This window comes from Felis catus, chromosome A2 (assembly GCF_018350175.1).
Source record: "Felis catus isolate Fca126 chromosome A2, F.catus_Fca126_mat1.0, whole genome shotgun sequence".
NCBI classification, from domain to species: domain Eukaryota; kingdom Metazoa; phylum Chordata; class Mammalia; order Carnivora; family Felidae; genus Felis; species Felis catus.
In genome coordinates, this window is record NC_058369.1 from 25,492,391 (window position 1) to 25,508,134 (window position 15,744).

Below are 15,744 nucleotides of genomic sequence, written 5' to 3' on the forward strand. Positions count from 1 at the left end.
AGAAGCTATTTATTTTCTATTATGCATGTACACACACATCCCAATTCCCCAATTCAGGAATTGAAACCTAGGTACTATAAATAAGCCTGAAAAGAAAATAAGTCCATAGATTTAGTTTAGGATGGATGTTATGCCTTCCTTTTTAAGGACTATAACCTTGACTAATAATCATAATAACAACAGCTAACATATGGGGTGCCTGGGTGGCTCAGTCGGTTAAGTGTCTGACTTCGGCTCAGGTCATGATCTCACAGTCCGTGAGTTCAAGCCCCACGTCCGGCTCTGTGCTGACCGCTCAGAGCCTGGAGCCTGCTTCAGATTCTGTGTCTTCCTCTCTCTCCGCCCCTCCCCCACTCATACTCTCTCAAAAATAAAAACATTAAAAAAAAAAACAGCTAACATCTATTGCAAACTTATTGTTTATAAGGCTTTATACATAAGAACTTTATATTATCTACTATATGTATAATCTATATGTATCTACCTGTATGTATAATCTATATGTATCTACCTGTATGTATAATCTTTATGTATCTACCTGTATGTATAATCTGTATGTATCTATCCATATGTGTAATCTAATCCTCACATTAACTTTGTGCAGCAGGTACTATAATAATTATGTACTATAATAATTCCACAAAGGTTAATTGAGTATCTTGCCCATGGTCACATGGCTGGCAGGACAGGATTTTTGAATACAGACATTCTGGTTGTAGAACACATGCTTTGAACAACTTCACTATATTGCTTAACTCAGCAGAATTTTTTGAATGCTCTGAAATAACACCTATGTGGTTATAGAGAAAGTTCCTGAGAATCTTAGCTGGAAACATCTCACAAACCTCAGTGTTTATTTAATCCCACCCTGTGATAGCAGGTAACACTGCACAGACAGAAAAAGAAACAGAAGCAATTGGAAGCACATTTTTCTCAGGCTGTACTGCCTTCGCTTTACCCTGGAATACATGCAGATAGTGTTTTCCATACTTTCTTCTGAATCTGTCCAATCTGGAAAACGAGGTTTCTTTCCTGAACTGGATACTGTTGACATTTAATTTGATAATAGTTACTGCAAGGTGTTATGTATAATCATGAATATGATTTAGATTTGTGTCTAGTTATTACCTTGCCTCCAGTTCCTGAAGGATCTGAAATTTTTTCTGGTTTTATATCTTTCATGACACAGATAGCAGCCATAACTAATTTAACACCAGACGGAGGATTCTTCATTGATTTCACAATTGTAATGTCAGCTGGCTAAATTGAAAGAGAACAGAGTACCCTCAGAGTACTTTATTTTTAAGTAATGAGAATTTAAAAAAATAATGTTGGAGAATAACATCAATTATGTTGGAAATTAATTGATTTAACGTAATTTCCAACAATTATGTTAGAACATAGCATTGATTTTCATTTGAAATTATAACTGGTTTTGGCTTTGCATAATTATAAAATAATTAATAAAAGAGAATTTAAATTCAGCACAGATTAAGACCAATGGTTCTCAAATGTTTGGGAGTTCATAGATCCTCATGAGAATATTGACACCTATGAAGCCTCCAGAAATATTTTTGCACGTATACAAAAAATTTGCATACAATCATATAACAAGCCCATACACCGAGCCCAGGTTAAGAACACTGAGTTAGATAAAGACTTAATTCTATATTTACTTATATATTAGTTTTACCAAAAAACTGAAGTAGAGGTAGACCCTAATTTAAACTTATTTTCTAAAATGACATATATTGTTATGACAGACACAATAGATCCACATACATATCATCCATTCCAATATCCTTCTGACATTCTTTGCAATTGGTGGAAAGCTAACAACTATATATATCTTAGTTCCTCATAAACTGGAGCTGTGGGTGGTCATTGGGTTCTGCCATAGATCACCTGAATGATACCAGAGTTCTGACTAAATAAACAGGACGATGGGCAGGGTGTGAGGCACCTCGTTTGCTGATAGAGATTACAGTGGAGGCTCTGGAGGGTGGCTCTGCAGGCTTCTGACTCAGAGGGATCGTTCCTCTGGTAGGCCATTTCAGTTTGTCTTTGGGAGTCATTCCTGGCAGTTCAGCCTTGGATCTCTTTCTTCAGCTCTTCCAATACTTGTGTAATCCATTTACAGAATTCTCTAAGGAATCCTTTAAGGAATCCCTGTCTGCTTGTATTAAATAGAGACAGTTCTCTACCCTGCAACTGCAACCTAACTCATATAGCCTGATACCAGGAACAGTACAAGGCCACAGACTCTCAGTGAAAAGGGAACCTAATATCAATGATATTAATCGGCGAGGTTTGAAGGCATCATGAATCCTCTGAGTTTCAGAGGATGGAGTGCTAAGAGTCCTTGGCACACAGTGATAAACAGTTACTTAAATTAATGCTCGTGGTCATCTAGAGTGAAGTGCCACCCAGCGGAACAGAGCCACACCTAATGAAACAGGGACCTGTGACCTAGTTTGTCGATGAAACGCAAGGTAGTGAATTCAAACACTTGCCTTGAGTGTATCCAGGGCAGACAGGGCTGCTTCCAAGGCTGGAATTGCCTCAGCCAGGTCACTCTCACACTCGTTTTTCAGAGCTTGGGCTTCCTCAGCCTTGCCACTGGCTATCTCTTCATCTAATTTCACAAACTTTCTTTTTGCTTCCACTTGTGCAGACTCTATCTCGATAATCTAAAGAAAGAAAAAAACAAAGATAATTCCTTCAACATCCTATTGCTTTCTCCTTCCTAAAGGCAAAAGAATGTTTGGAGATTAGGGAATTCAACATATCATGTTGAAGGGCAGGAGGTCCCAGGATAGAATGAGGAGAAATGCGAATACATGGGACCTAATGGGATAATGGGCTTCCCGCTTCCTTTCAAAATCAACAGAAGTCATGTGGGACTCCGGAAGATAGCCAGGCAGTAGAAAAGGGTAAGGCCCCTAAGATCTAGTGGTGTAGTGTCAAAAAATTAAGGCGTATTTTCAAGGCTAATTTTACACATTTCAATTGTCGTCTGACATCAATTTTTAAAAACTCACGATAGGGACACCTGGGAGGCTTCGTCGGTTAAGTGTCTGACTTCAGCTCAGGTCATGATCTCACGGTTCATGGGTTCGAGTCCTGCATTGGGCTCTGTGCTGACAGCTCAGAGTCTGGAGCCTGCTTCAGATTCTGAGTCTCCCTCCCTCTCTGCTCCTCCCCTGCTCGTGCTCTGTCTCTCTCTCTCTCAAAAAAATAAACATTAAAAATAAATAAAAAATTAAAAACTCAGGATACTCTACCTGCATCATATGTGCATTTTCAATTTTAGCTTCTTCCAATTTGGGCTGTAATTGAACAAGCTCCATTTTCATTTCTCCAACCTAAACAGACAATTTGTCATTAAGTTTTCATAGCTACAAGAGCTATGGAAGCTAACCACAAAAAATTGAAACATAAAGCGTATCATAAAGCGTAACATAAAGCGTATCAAACATAAAGCATTAGGGCCAGCGAACCTTAACTTTTTCCCTCACTTATTTATATGATAAACAAAGCCATGCCAGTTTTCTTCACAAGAGACTTTATCTTCCTCACGTATATGACAGAGCTGTGAGAGGATGCGGTTGTCATGGAAGAAATGCAGATAGAAAAAAGGTGGCAGGGTGGAGTGTCCCTATTATACGATGCATGGTATACAGTGCATATGAATCACCCAAGCCTGTATTGCTTACGGTGTACTAATACTAGTAAGTATTACTAGCACTTATTTAAAAAAATCGTATATTTAATAAAACCTTATATTACAACAAAAAAAGGAAACTCAGACTTCCTGTATTCTCTCCAAATGCCAAAAAATTAAGAATAAAACAGGACTATTTAAGTCTGTATTTGAGTCTGGGAAACTTACTGAATTTCTCTAAAACTGACTGTAACTCGTTTGTAAAATGAGGATCATTAGTGTCTACCTCACTGAGTGGTTATGAGGAATAACTGAAGGAATGTGTGTGAGGCACATAACACAATGCCTGGCACATAATGTATTCTTGATAAACTGTAACTCTTCGTTATTTATGATTTCTTATATTTCCCAATGAAAAATTATATATTACCGTTGTGAGCAGCTCATCAAATTTACCTGAGACTCGGCAAAAGCTAATTTGTCAAGCCCATTCACATATCTCTGTTTTGCTTCCATGACAGCTTGTCGCCTCTTAGTCAAAAGCTGTCGAAATGAGGCAATAAGTTCGAGGTAAGAAGTAGCAGTAACATAGTTATGCCGTCCTAACTGCTGCAAGAACCTAAGAGAGACAGATAACATATCTTACTCCAAAGTAATGAGTTGCACAGAGTAAGAAGTGCATTCAACAAAGCATCAACAACAAACCTATAAGAATAAAGGTTAATTTCATTCAGAAACTGCTGAGTTCTTAAACTTTATAACATTCTAAGAATTCTCCACATAAGCATGCCCTGATTTCTTATCTGCAAAATATCAAATAGCAATGATGTATTTAAAAAGCACAAATCACCAAAGATGGGTATCAAAGGTGAGCAAGAACAAGAAAGATACAGGCCTTTTTATATGTGTCATAAGCTAGGAGGAACTAGCACTGTAAGGGACTCAAGATACTGTGTAAGGTAGGGAAGTGTCGTAGGGAGAGGTGTTGCAGATAGGATAGCAAGGACGAGTCCCCATTCTTTGCACAAAGTGTTGTCACTTTGGCTGAGTGGAGTATGGCCAGAAGCGTAAAACTACTACACATAACACATGGAAACAATGGAAGCAACATTGTTTCATGGCAAGTACACAGAGTAGAGCCCACTGCTTGGTGCACCCGTCCAATCCAACTATGCCACGAGGCTGTATGATTCTGGATAGGCAATATACTATGAGCGCTTGGCTTTACATACTTTTGAAGTGAGGGTGTCAGAGATGAACAGAGATGAAATAGATACTTCTGAGTTATCCACAGCCCACCACCCCTCTTCCCTTTTCTGAAAACTTCCATCCAGTGCTCCATCAGCAATGTTTGTTCTCTGAAACCTGCCACTTTAACCACAGCTGATTAGACTAGGGTTGGGCACTGGACACAAATGAGGCTTATCACATTTTGGGATAAATTTAGAACAGGGAGCTGGAAACAGCCAATCTGCCTGCCTGTTGGTGGAATTGTAAGAAGTAAACTTGAGAATCAAGAGGCAGACAATTTCCTCCACATGCAAGGAGATGTAGAAAACTCAGTCTGCCAAATACATATGATCTCATTTATATATTTATATGTGGAACCTAAAGAAGAAGGAGGGAGAGGAGGAGGAGGAGGAGGAGGAGGAGGAGGAGGAGGAGGAGAACTAGAACTCATAGACATGGAGAATAAACTAGTGGTTCCAGAGGCAGAGGGTAGGGGGTGGGGGAAATGGATGAATGTGGTCAAAAGATACAAACTTCCAATTACAAGGTTAATAAGTTCTGGGGATGTAATGTGCCCTATGGTAACTATGGTTAACAATACTGTATTATGTGTTTGAAATTTGCTGAGAGTAGATTTTAAAAGTTCTCATCACAAGAAAAAATTGAGAAGAATGTTAACTAAACTTATTGTAGTAATAATTTCACATTATATACATATATCAAATCATTAGGCTGTACCTGTTAAATTTATATAATGTTATATCAATAATGTCAATAAAACTGGAAGAAAGTCAAATAAATGCAAAAAAAAAAGAAAAAGAAGGAAAATATAGTCTACAAAGAGAAAGAATCAGAAAAGGGAGGCAAAATAGGATGAGAAACAGAGAAAAAATATTTCTGGGTTTAGGATGACTTTCTAACTCTTGTTTCCAGTGTATCTGTGATCCAGCTGTATTCTTTTTCTTAAGCTTTGTGAGATACCCTTGTATCTTTATAATAAATTCTCCCCTTTTCCTTAAACCTAGATTAAGTAGTTTTCTATTCTATTGCAAGCTGAGATCTTAATTAAATGATCAGAAATGTTTAGAAGACATAGAAATCCTATTGAAATTTTGAGCTTTTCACAGAGAGAGACATGTTAAAATATAAGGCATTATTGTCATTTTAAAATTTATTAATATTAACCTTTCTGAAAGATCCATAATGGTAGTGTGAAAGTGTTTGCAGATTGGAACTATCTCTCGTCTTTCAACCTCAGTAAGCTCCAGTGTTTCTAAGAATTTCATAGCTACAAGTTCAAGGGCATCTTCAGGCCATGGCTAAAAATAAGAAAAAGAAAAACTTAAGACATTTAAGATGGGTAGTCCCACTCCAACTATGTGTCTTCCTGGATGAAAAGAATTTGGGGTTAAGAAAATTAAAACCTTAATTGGAAAAATAGAATTAGGTGGACTGAGGTCACAACTAAATCCATGAAAGAGTTTATAATTAAAGAGCAAATATAAAGGAAGCGTCAATGGTATTTTACATAACAAGAATACATTACACTGCTTTCCTAACTCTTCCATTTGGACATCTAGTAGACATCCCAAAGTTAGCATGACAATGGCAGAGGCTGCTAGTTGCCCACCTAATACCTATCAGCTCTTTTTCCTAAGGACTCCAATTTTATTCTAGATGGCAATAGGCCCAGCTAAAAGACCACATTGCCTAGATTCCCCTGAAATTCAGAGCAGATTAAGGCATATAAGCAGTTGTTGGGTGGGAACCTCAGGAAAGGCTCTTTAAAGGGTTAGAGCTGGTATGTATCCCTTTTTAAAAAGGTTTTTATTTAAATTCCAATTAGTTAACATACAATGCAACATTAGCTTCAGGCGTACAATGTAGTGATTTAACACTTCCATACAACACCCAGTGCTCATCACAAGTGCACCCCTTAATTCCCATCGCCTATTTCACCCATCCCCCCCCCACCTCCCCTCTAATAACCATGTTTGTTCCCTATAATTAAGAGTCCGTTTCTTGGTTTGTCTCTTTTTTTTCCCCTGTGCTCATTTGTTTCTTAAATTTCATATGAATGAAATTTTATGGTATTTGTTTTTCTCTGTCTTATTTCACTTAGCATAATACTCTCCAGCTCCATCCGTGTCATTGCAAATGGCAGATGTCATCCTTTTTGATGGCTGAGTAATATTCCATTGTATATATGTACCACAGCTTCTTTATCCAATTATCAGTCAATGGACACTTGGGCTGCTTCCATGCTTTGACTATTGTAGATAATGCTGCTATAAACATTGGGGTGCATGCACCCCTTCAAATCAGTATTTTTGTATCCTTTGGGAAAATACCTAGTAAGTACAATTACTGGATTATAGGGTAGTTCTATTTCTAACTTTTTGAGGAACCTCCATACTGTTTTCCAGAGTGGCTGCACTTGTTTGCATTCCCACCAACAGTATAAGAGAGTTCCCCTTTATCCCCATCCTCACTAACGTCTGTTGTTTCCTGTGTTGTTAATTTTAGCCTTTCTGACAGGTGTAAAGTGTGTCGGTTTTGCCCTAACCTTCTATTATTCTATTTCTTTCCTGGGACACAGATGTGGAAGTTGGAGCTCCAGCAGCCACCTTAGACCATAAGATGAATTTGAGGGTAGAAACCACATGTTAAGGATAGTAAAGAAGAAAGAACCTTAGATTCTGATGACTTTGTCAAGCCATAAAAGCCCAGTCTTCTTACCTTCAGATTTTCTTCTATGAGAGAGAAAAACTTCATACGTTTAGCTTGGGTTTCTGTTATTAGCAGTCCATCATAATTCCTGTTATGACATCCAGAGCTGAACTTTTGATTTTCTTCCCCCCAAATTTGCTTCTTCTCCAGCCTTCCCGGTCTCAGTGAAAGGATTCCTCTGCTTTTCATGGAACATGCCACCTGTGTTCCTGCGTCTGGGCCTTGGGTCTTGCTATTCCCTCTGACTAGAACCCTCCTCACCTAGACCTTTGATGTGGTTCTCCGTCACATCTCTGCAGAAAGGCCAACTTATTAGGAAGGTCTTCCCAGAACACTCATTGTAAAACACCACTCCTTTCCTCATTTCTCTCTTCCTGGTCCTGAATTTTCTTCTTAGCACTTAAAAGTACACAATGTAAATTTTTTTGTCCATTTGTTCATTGTCTGTTTCCCCTGACCACTAAAATGTAAAATCCATGAAAGGACTTTTTCTCCCTGCCATTATCTTCAGTACCTAAGACAGCACCTGTCAATAATGATTCCAAATATTATTCGATGAAATAATTTATGCTAAATGAGCAATTAATTTTTACTTGCTCATTAGAGTATTTTCCAAATTTCATTTAGATTCAACAAGATGCTTGTAATTATTTTCCTTTGTGTCAGACAATATTCATTTTAAGATCAATTTTTCTCAGTGTCTGGCCCTCCATTCTAGTGAAATTCAAACTTTTTTGACCTAGTACACCATTAGTAAAAAAAGTTTTAAACACACACTGCCAGTATATGCAAGTTTACTAACAGATTGTATTCATGTTATACTAACAAATTTTTCAAAGAGGCTTCTAAAGATTATTGAGATCAGTGAATTTTTGTAAAATGCCAGAGTAAGTGAATGTCATAGGAGTCATACATCACTGAAAACATTACAAAGGTTTATCTTTGTGTTCTGGGTGCTTTTTTTTAAATTATCCTGCTAATCATGAAAGTTTAATAACTATCTGTACTAGTTAGAATATTTATGGCCACAGTGACAGAAACCAGTCTTACTGTGTCTTCAAAGGGAATGTATCATTGTATATAGTAAGAAGTCTAGAAGTAGAGTACTTCCAGAGCTGCTTAATTTAGAAGCTCAGTCATATCAAGGATCCAGTTCTTTCCAGCCTTTTGCTCTACCATTCTCCATGTACTTTATTTTATCCTTGGGCTTGCCCCATCTTGGTGGCAAGAGGACTGTTGCAGCTATGGACATTACATCCTCCAACAACAAGTTTGAGAGACAGAAAAGGCCCTTTTCCTACCATGTGACACTTCTTATAGTGAAGAGTTATACTCTTCTTACACTAATCCCCAAAGCTTCCCAACAGACTTGAATTCAGGATCCATTGGCAAGGAGTAGGTCATGAATAGGCTCATGTATAAAACAATCAACAGTAGGAGGCATGAGAGCACCAAAAATGACTTGGACGAGCCAGAAATCAATCCCTGTGATACATGACTGCATGGAGGGTGATTTTCCAGACAAAATCAGAATTCTATAGACAAGGATGGAGTGGGTAGAAAATGGCTACTGACAGGAAAACATCATGAGCTAATATTGCAAGGTATGATACGCCCTGGGGATAAGATTTGTTGTTTAAACAGTCAGTATAAATCCATATTTTAGACAGCCTTCTTAAATATGTTCTAACCAATATCTTGTCAGATCTTGTTAAGTAGTCACTGCTTTTGCCTCAAGATGTGGCTGACACAGAGCTCAAGCTAGCTCATGCTGGTTTATGCCATTTTCTTAAATCCATTTAGATCTTCATTATATTACATCTTCAATTTTCAGTTTATCACAGGGATCCCTCAGGGCACCTTACATACTATCTATGACATATGGTCATCTGACATACAAACTGAGTAGGAGTAGACTGTTAATCCATATAAAATATTTCATACAAAAATGAATGAATATTCCAGTAATTCCTTCCCTTATCATCTGAATTTCTTTGGTACCCCTGGTAAGTACACACGCTACTTTGAGACTAAAGATCTAGCCAGGGCTCCTGGGTGCCTCAGTTGGTTAAGCGTCTGCCTCTTGATTTTTGGCTCAGGCCATGATCTCATGCTTTGTGAGTTCGAGCCTCTGTTTGGGATTCTCTCTCCCCCTCTCTCTCTGCTCCTTCCCCCCACTTGTGTGCTCTCTCTCAAAATAAATATATTAAAAAAAAAAAAAGAAGAAAAAAGATCTAGCCAAAAATTCAATGCTGTCCTGAGCTATGGGACACATAGCGGTTTATACTCACTTCCTGAACTTCACAGACCCCGGCCCCAGACAACGCCATTATCATCATTCTGACACAGATCCTCTATCCCCCACTGTTTCACTGAAAAACCTTTATTCCTCTGTTACCCACCTAAATTCCCTTATCTATTTGCAACTCCCAGCTCCCTCTTTTAAAAAAATTTTCTCAACAGCTATGAATCGCTTGTAATAGAATACAAAGTCTATGGTTATGACAAAGATATTCAGAAGTAGCCAATAATCCTTATAAGATTTCACGAAAGAAAAATTTATGGTTGGACAGAGTTGGGTTGGTTTTTGGCTGCTTAATAGATATAATATTAAGATACAGTTTACATAAATCAAAATTGTTTCACACAACTTTTATTATTGTGTAAACACTAAAATATCCACTAGCTGAACATATGAACAGTCCTCAAAAGGGAAAAACTAGTTGGGCGCCTGGGTGGCTCAGTCGGTTAAGCATCCAACTTTGGCCCAGGTCACGAATGATCTCCTGGACTGTGGGTTCAAGCCCCACATTGGGCTCTGTGCTGACAGCTCAGAGCCTGGAGCCTGCTTTGGATTCTGTGTCTTTCTCTCTTTCTGCCCCTCCCCCACTTGTGCTCTGTCTCTCAAAACTGAATAAACATTAAAAAATATTCTAAAAAACAAGGCAGAACTAGTTTTGCAACTGATAAATAGGTAAAAGAGAATAAAACAAATTAGCACCAGAAATTTATTTTTAATTTATTTTAATGTTTATTTATTTTTGAGAGAGAGAGAGACAGAGACAGAGACAGAGCACGAGTGGGGGAGGGGCAGAGAGAGGGAGACACAATCTGAGTCAGGCTCCGGGCTCTGAGCTGTCAGCACAGAGCCCAACACAGGGCTGGAACCCACAGACCCTGAGATCATGACCTGAGCCGAAGTTGGACACTCAACCGACTGAACCACCCACATGCCCAAAGAAACTTATTTTTTTTTAATTTTTTTAATGTTTTATTTATTTTTAAGACAGAGAGACAGAGCATGAGTGGGGAGGGGCAGAGAGAGAGGGAGACACAGCATCTGAAGCAGGCTCCAGGCTCTGAACTGTCAGCACAGAGCCCAACGCAGGGCTTGAACTCATGAACTGTGAGATCATGACCTGAGCCAAAGTTGGACGCTTAACCAACTGAGCAACTCAGGCGCCCCCAAAGAAATTTATTTTTAAAAGAAATTGTCCAGGATACCTGGTGGCTCAGTTGGTTGAGTGTCCAACTTCAACTCAGGTCATGATCTTGCAGTTGATGAGTTCAAGCCCCATGTCGGGCTCTGTGCTGACAGCTCAGAGCCTGGAGCCTGCTTCACATTCTGTGTCTCCCTCTCTTTCTGTCCCTCCTCTGCTCATGCTCTGTCTCAAAAATAAATATAAACATTAAAAATTAATTAATTAATTAAATAAAATAAATTATCCAGGGTCAATCTATAGTCCACATTCTTTTGGACATAAAACAATTAAATAGAAGATACCATGAGCTACTATTTTTTTTAACATAATTTATTGTCAAGCTGGTTTCCATACAACACCCGGTGCATGAGCTACTATTCTCAAGAGCATAAGTACTTTATGGTCTTACACAGGCAGTGACAACCTGCCTTAAGGTTAAGTGAAGTGGCAGCCTTCATCATTTGCTGCTGGCTTGACTGAAATGTCCACTCAGTTGGTCTTCCTGTCTCTTGTTTTGCCCTATTCCAAACCATCCATATAGCCTCCAAGTATTTGGATTTTTTTCCTCTAAATATGTTAGCTAAATATATGTTAATGCCCCCACAATGTCTTTGGTGCAAAACCAAATTCCTAGGCACATTCACAAATTCCATATGACTTGGCACCAACTCAAAGCTCCAGCTTAACTCCTGCTATCCTCAGTGCCAGTCACCTGTACCAAACTATATGCATTTGCCCAAATGAGACATGCCCGCCTCACTGTTCTCCCTTTGCACTTACTATACCCTTGTGATGGTTAGTTTTAAGTGTCAATTTTACTATGGGCCACCAGGTGCCCAGATATCTGGTCAAACATTACACTGGATATTTCTATGAAGTGTGCTTTAGGAGGAGTTTAATATTCAAATTAATAGACTAAGTAAAGCAGACTACCCTCCCTCATGTGAATGGGTCTCATCTAATCAATTGAAGGTCTGAAGAGAATAAAAATACTGAACATTCCTACACCCCCCAGAATAAGGGGAACTCCTTCTGCCTGACTGCCTTCAGTTTTTTCCTGCCTTTGGACTCAAATGGAAACATTGGCTCTTCCTGGGTGTCAAGCCTGCTGGCCTTCAGACTGGAACTTACACCATTAGTTCTCTTGGGTCTCCAGCTTGCTGGCTGCAGATGTTTGAACTTGTCAGCCTCCATAATCATGTGAGCCAGTTACTTATAATAAATACATGTATAGATAGATATAGATATCAATATCAACAGATATAGATCTACCTATATATCTTTTTAGACATATATATGTGTGTGTGCGTGTGTGTGTGCGTGTGTGTAATACATTCTCTTGGTTACTAATACACACCTCCTCTATGTATTTCATTTTCATAGTTTAGAGATTCACTGTCTTAATAAGTACATCTTTTCCACACCAAGGTTATAGCTCTTTTATATGATTGTGATGACTCCTTTATCAACTGCCTTTTCTATCTTCCAGTCTAGAATGTGAGCTCCTTGTGGGGATCATGTAGACTTATCAGTCCCTGGCACCGAGCACTATGCCTGTCATTAGAGCAAGCAATCAAGAAACAAACATGTGCTGAATGTGTATCAATAGAGCTTGAGTAAGATTTCAGAAAAATTCTAAAAGATTTAGTTGCCCATTCCCCCCACCCCTCTGCCCCCAAATTACAAACCTGAAACCAGTCAATGGTACAGCAATTGATGAGGGATGGGAACTGTCTCAAGCGATTCCGAAAAGCATCTCCAATGGGGCTAAAGGCCACTACAACATGAAGATTATCTTTGCAGCGATTCACAAAGAATGCAAACAGGGCCAAGGGACTGAGTTCATAGTGTTTACTGCCAGCCTGAGCTACAGGACGAACACCCTAGGGAAATAAAAACCTTGTAAACAAAACCAGACAATCTGATAATGAGATTAATAACTACCGGAATGTTAAGAATTTTTATTATTCCCCTTGTAAATATCTTTAAAGTTTTTATATCAATAAAGTGACTTTGATATAGTTTGTACTTCTTCCAAGTCCATAATTCTATAATTTGAAAATAAATATCTGTCAAGAATTTAACTTATAAAGGTACTCACAAAAAGTTCACCATGATATATGTATAGGACTATAATTCAACGTTGCTTCTAAGAGGAAAAACCTAAACAACCGAAGTGTCCAGTTAAAAACATTATAAAGCATTCATAGGTTGTAAATTTATACAACTGTTAAATGAAGTGCATTGATGAATGTGCTATGGCAAGATCAGCAAGATAAAATAAGTGAAAAGAAAACAAGTTATGCAACAGTGTGTAATATGATCTTTGTTAAAAGAACACATAGGTGCATGTGTGAGTACATACACACCCGTTTATGAAAGTAATCACAGAAACTATTAACAATAGTTACTTTTGGTGAGATGGACTTAAGGGGGAGTATGAGAAGAAAGCTTTCACTTTTTGTTTTGGACTTTTTTTTGGTTTGTATCATTCTTTTTTTTCATTCTGGACATTTTTATGCTATTTGAACTCTAACTTTATTCTTACAACATTGTTATATTTAAAAAATGTTAATAGGGTTGTCTGATAATGAGATTATGGGGGACTTTTAACTTTCTTTATCTCTACACGACGTTGGGCATCATGGTTCCAAAACCAAACTTCTTGAATTCAGGTCACAGCCTGCAGTTTATTACCTATGTGCCCTTCGGGCAGGTTATTTAACCTCTCTGTAACCTAATTTCCTCATGTGTAAAATGGGCAAAAGAGTACCTATATCAGAGGGTTGTTGAAGGATCAATTGAGTTATTACACATGAACACATGCAATAGTTCTTGCTGCATAGTTAAGTGACTGTTAGCTTTTACTTCATATCCTGCCTTTCTCCTTGTTCAGAGCACAAAAAAATTTCATAGTCAATAAATTATCTTATAAATAGATTTAAAAACATGTTTTGATAGCAGATATAAGGAATGGTCACAATGATCATATAAGTTCTGTTGCTACTGCAAGGAATTGATTTCTCAAAGAATTCTCTATTGTAGATATGTTCTGCTTTATGGGATATCTATCTTCATGGAAAATTATAAATTGACTCTGTATATACATTATGAGAGTAATTCTCAAGTTATGATTATTATGATCAGTGTTAGTCTACGAAATTATGTTCAGGTGGTCTACCTGCATTAAGTCTGAGTTAATACTCGAGATGCAAATACAGAAAGGTAATATATGGTTGTAACTGCAGAACAAAAGTTTGCGAAAAGAGCTAGGATGGTAATTTAAGTATGGGGGTTATTTACATAGAAATAATGGTTAATGCTTCTAGATAGGTAAGCTGTCTATAGGAGAATAGTCCCCCCCCCACCCCCCCCACACACATATATTTTGTAAACAGGACTGATCCAGGGGTGTAAGAAAATGAGCAGCTACTGAAAAAATTAGATAAATGGAGTAAAATTTCACAACAGTCAAGGGAAAGTAGAATTGAAACTTATGTTCACACAAAAACCTGCACACAAAGGTTTATAGCAGCTTCATTCATAATTGCCCAAACTTGGAAGCAACCAAGATGTCCTCCAATAGGTAAACGGATAAATAAACTGTGATACTTTCAATCAATGGAATACCATTCAGTGATAAAAAATAAATGAGCTATCAAGCCATAAAAAGATATGGAAGAACCTTAAATTCAGACTGTTAACTGAAAGAATCCAATCTAAAAAAGCTACATACTGTATGATTCCAACTACGTAACATTCTGGAAAAGCTAAAATTATGGAGACCATAAAAAAGAGCAGAGGTTGGTAGGGGTTCAGGGGAGGAAGAGAGACATAAATAGGTGGAACTCATTGCATTTTTATGTCAGGGAACCTATTCTGTATGACACTTAATGGTGAATACACATCAATATTCATTTGTCAAAACCCATAGAATGTACAACACAGAGTGAACCTCAGTGTAAGCTAAAGAATAGATCTCACGGTTTGTGAGATCAAGCCCTGTGTCAGGCTCTATCAGAACATGAAGATTGCTTGGGAGTCTCTCTCTCCCTCTCTCTCTGCCCAACCCCTACGTGTGCTCTCTCTCTCTAAGTATATAAAAATAAAAACTTAAGAGAATAATGAATTACATCAAATATGAATGAGAATTGTAAAAAGGAAATGAGAAAATATCACTAAATGTGGTGAATAAGAAGTCCCTGTTTTGGGGCACCTGGGTGACAGAGTCCATTAAGAGTCTGAATCTTGATCTCGGCTCAGGTCATAATCTCACTGTTCATGCGTTCAAACCCCACACTGGGCTCTGTGCTGATGGCACGGAGCCTATTTGGGATCCTGTCTCTCCTTCTCTCTGCCCCTCCCCTGCTTGTGCTTGCTCTCTCTCTCAAAATAAACAAACTTAAAAAAAAATTTTTTTAAGAAGTCACTGTTTTATTCAGGAAGACACTGAAATAATTTAATTCTGCAAGGAAGGCAAATAGAACAGTGGAAAAAATAGTCTGGAAAGGAGGTCTGAGGCTGGAACTCTATTGCTGAAGTCAGAGACATGTGCTGAGTACTATAAAAGGTATTCTCTAAGCAGGGTAAAGTCCAAGCCATACAGGCCAGTTATCAGAAGTGAGGTTTAAACTAAAA

General features: G+C 38.1%; 1 protein-coding gene across 17 annotated transcripts in view; it reads right to left on the reverse strand.

The window, feature by feature from the left end:
- The window catches only part of DNAH12 (dynein axonemal heavy chain 12), a 221,014-nt gene that overhangs the window by 68,303 nt on the left and 136,967 nt on the right, over nt 1-15,744 (reverse strand). For all 17 annotated transcript variants that reach the window (XM_045051717.1, XM_045051716.1, XM_045051715.1 and 14 more), the window contains 6 exons: nt 12,795-12,989; nt 6,080-6,213; nt 4,121-4,283; nt 3,285-3,365; nt 2,514-2,690; nt 1,129-1,260 (listed from right to left, as the gene is read on the reverse strand). In XM_045051717.1, coding sequence (XP_044907652.1) covers nt 1,129-1,260; nt 2,514-2,690; nt 3,285-3,365; nt 4,121-4,283; nt 6,080-6,213; nt 12,795-12,989 — 882 coding nt within the window. The remainder of the gene's footprint in view (nt 1-1,128; nt 1,261-2,513; nt 2,691-3,284; nt 3,366-4,120; nt 4,284-6,079; nt 6,214-12,794; nt 12,990-15,744) is intronic.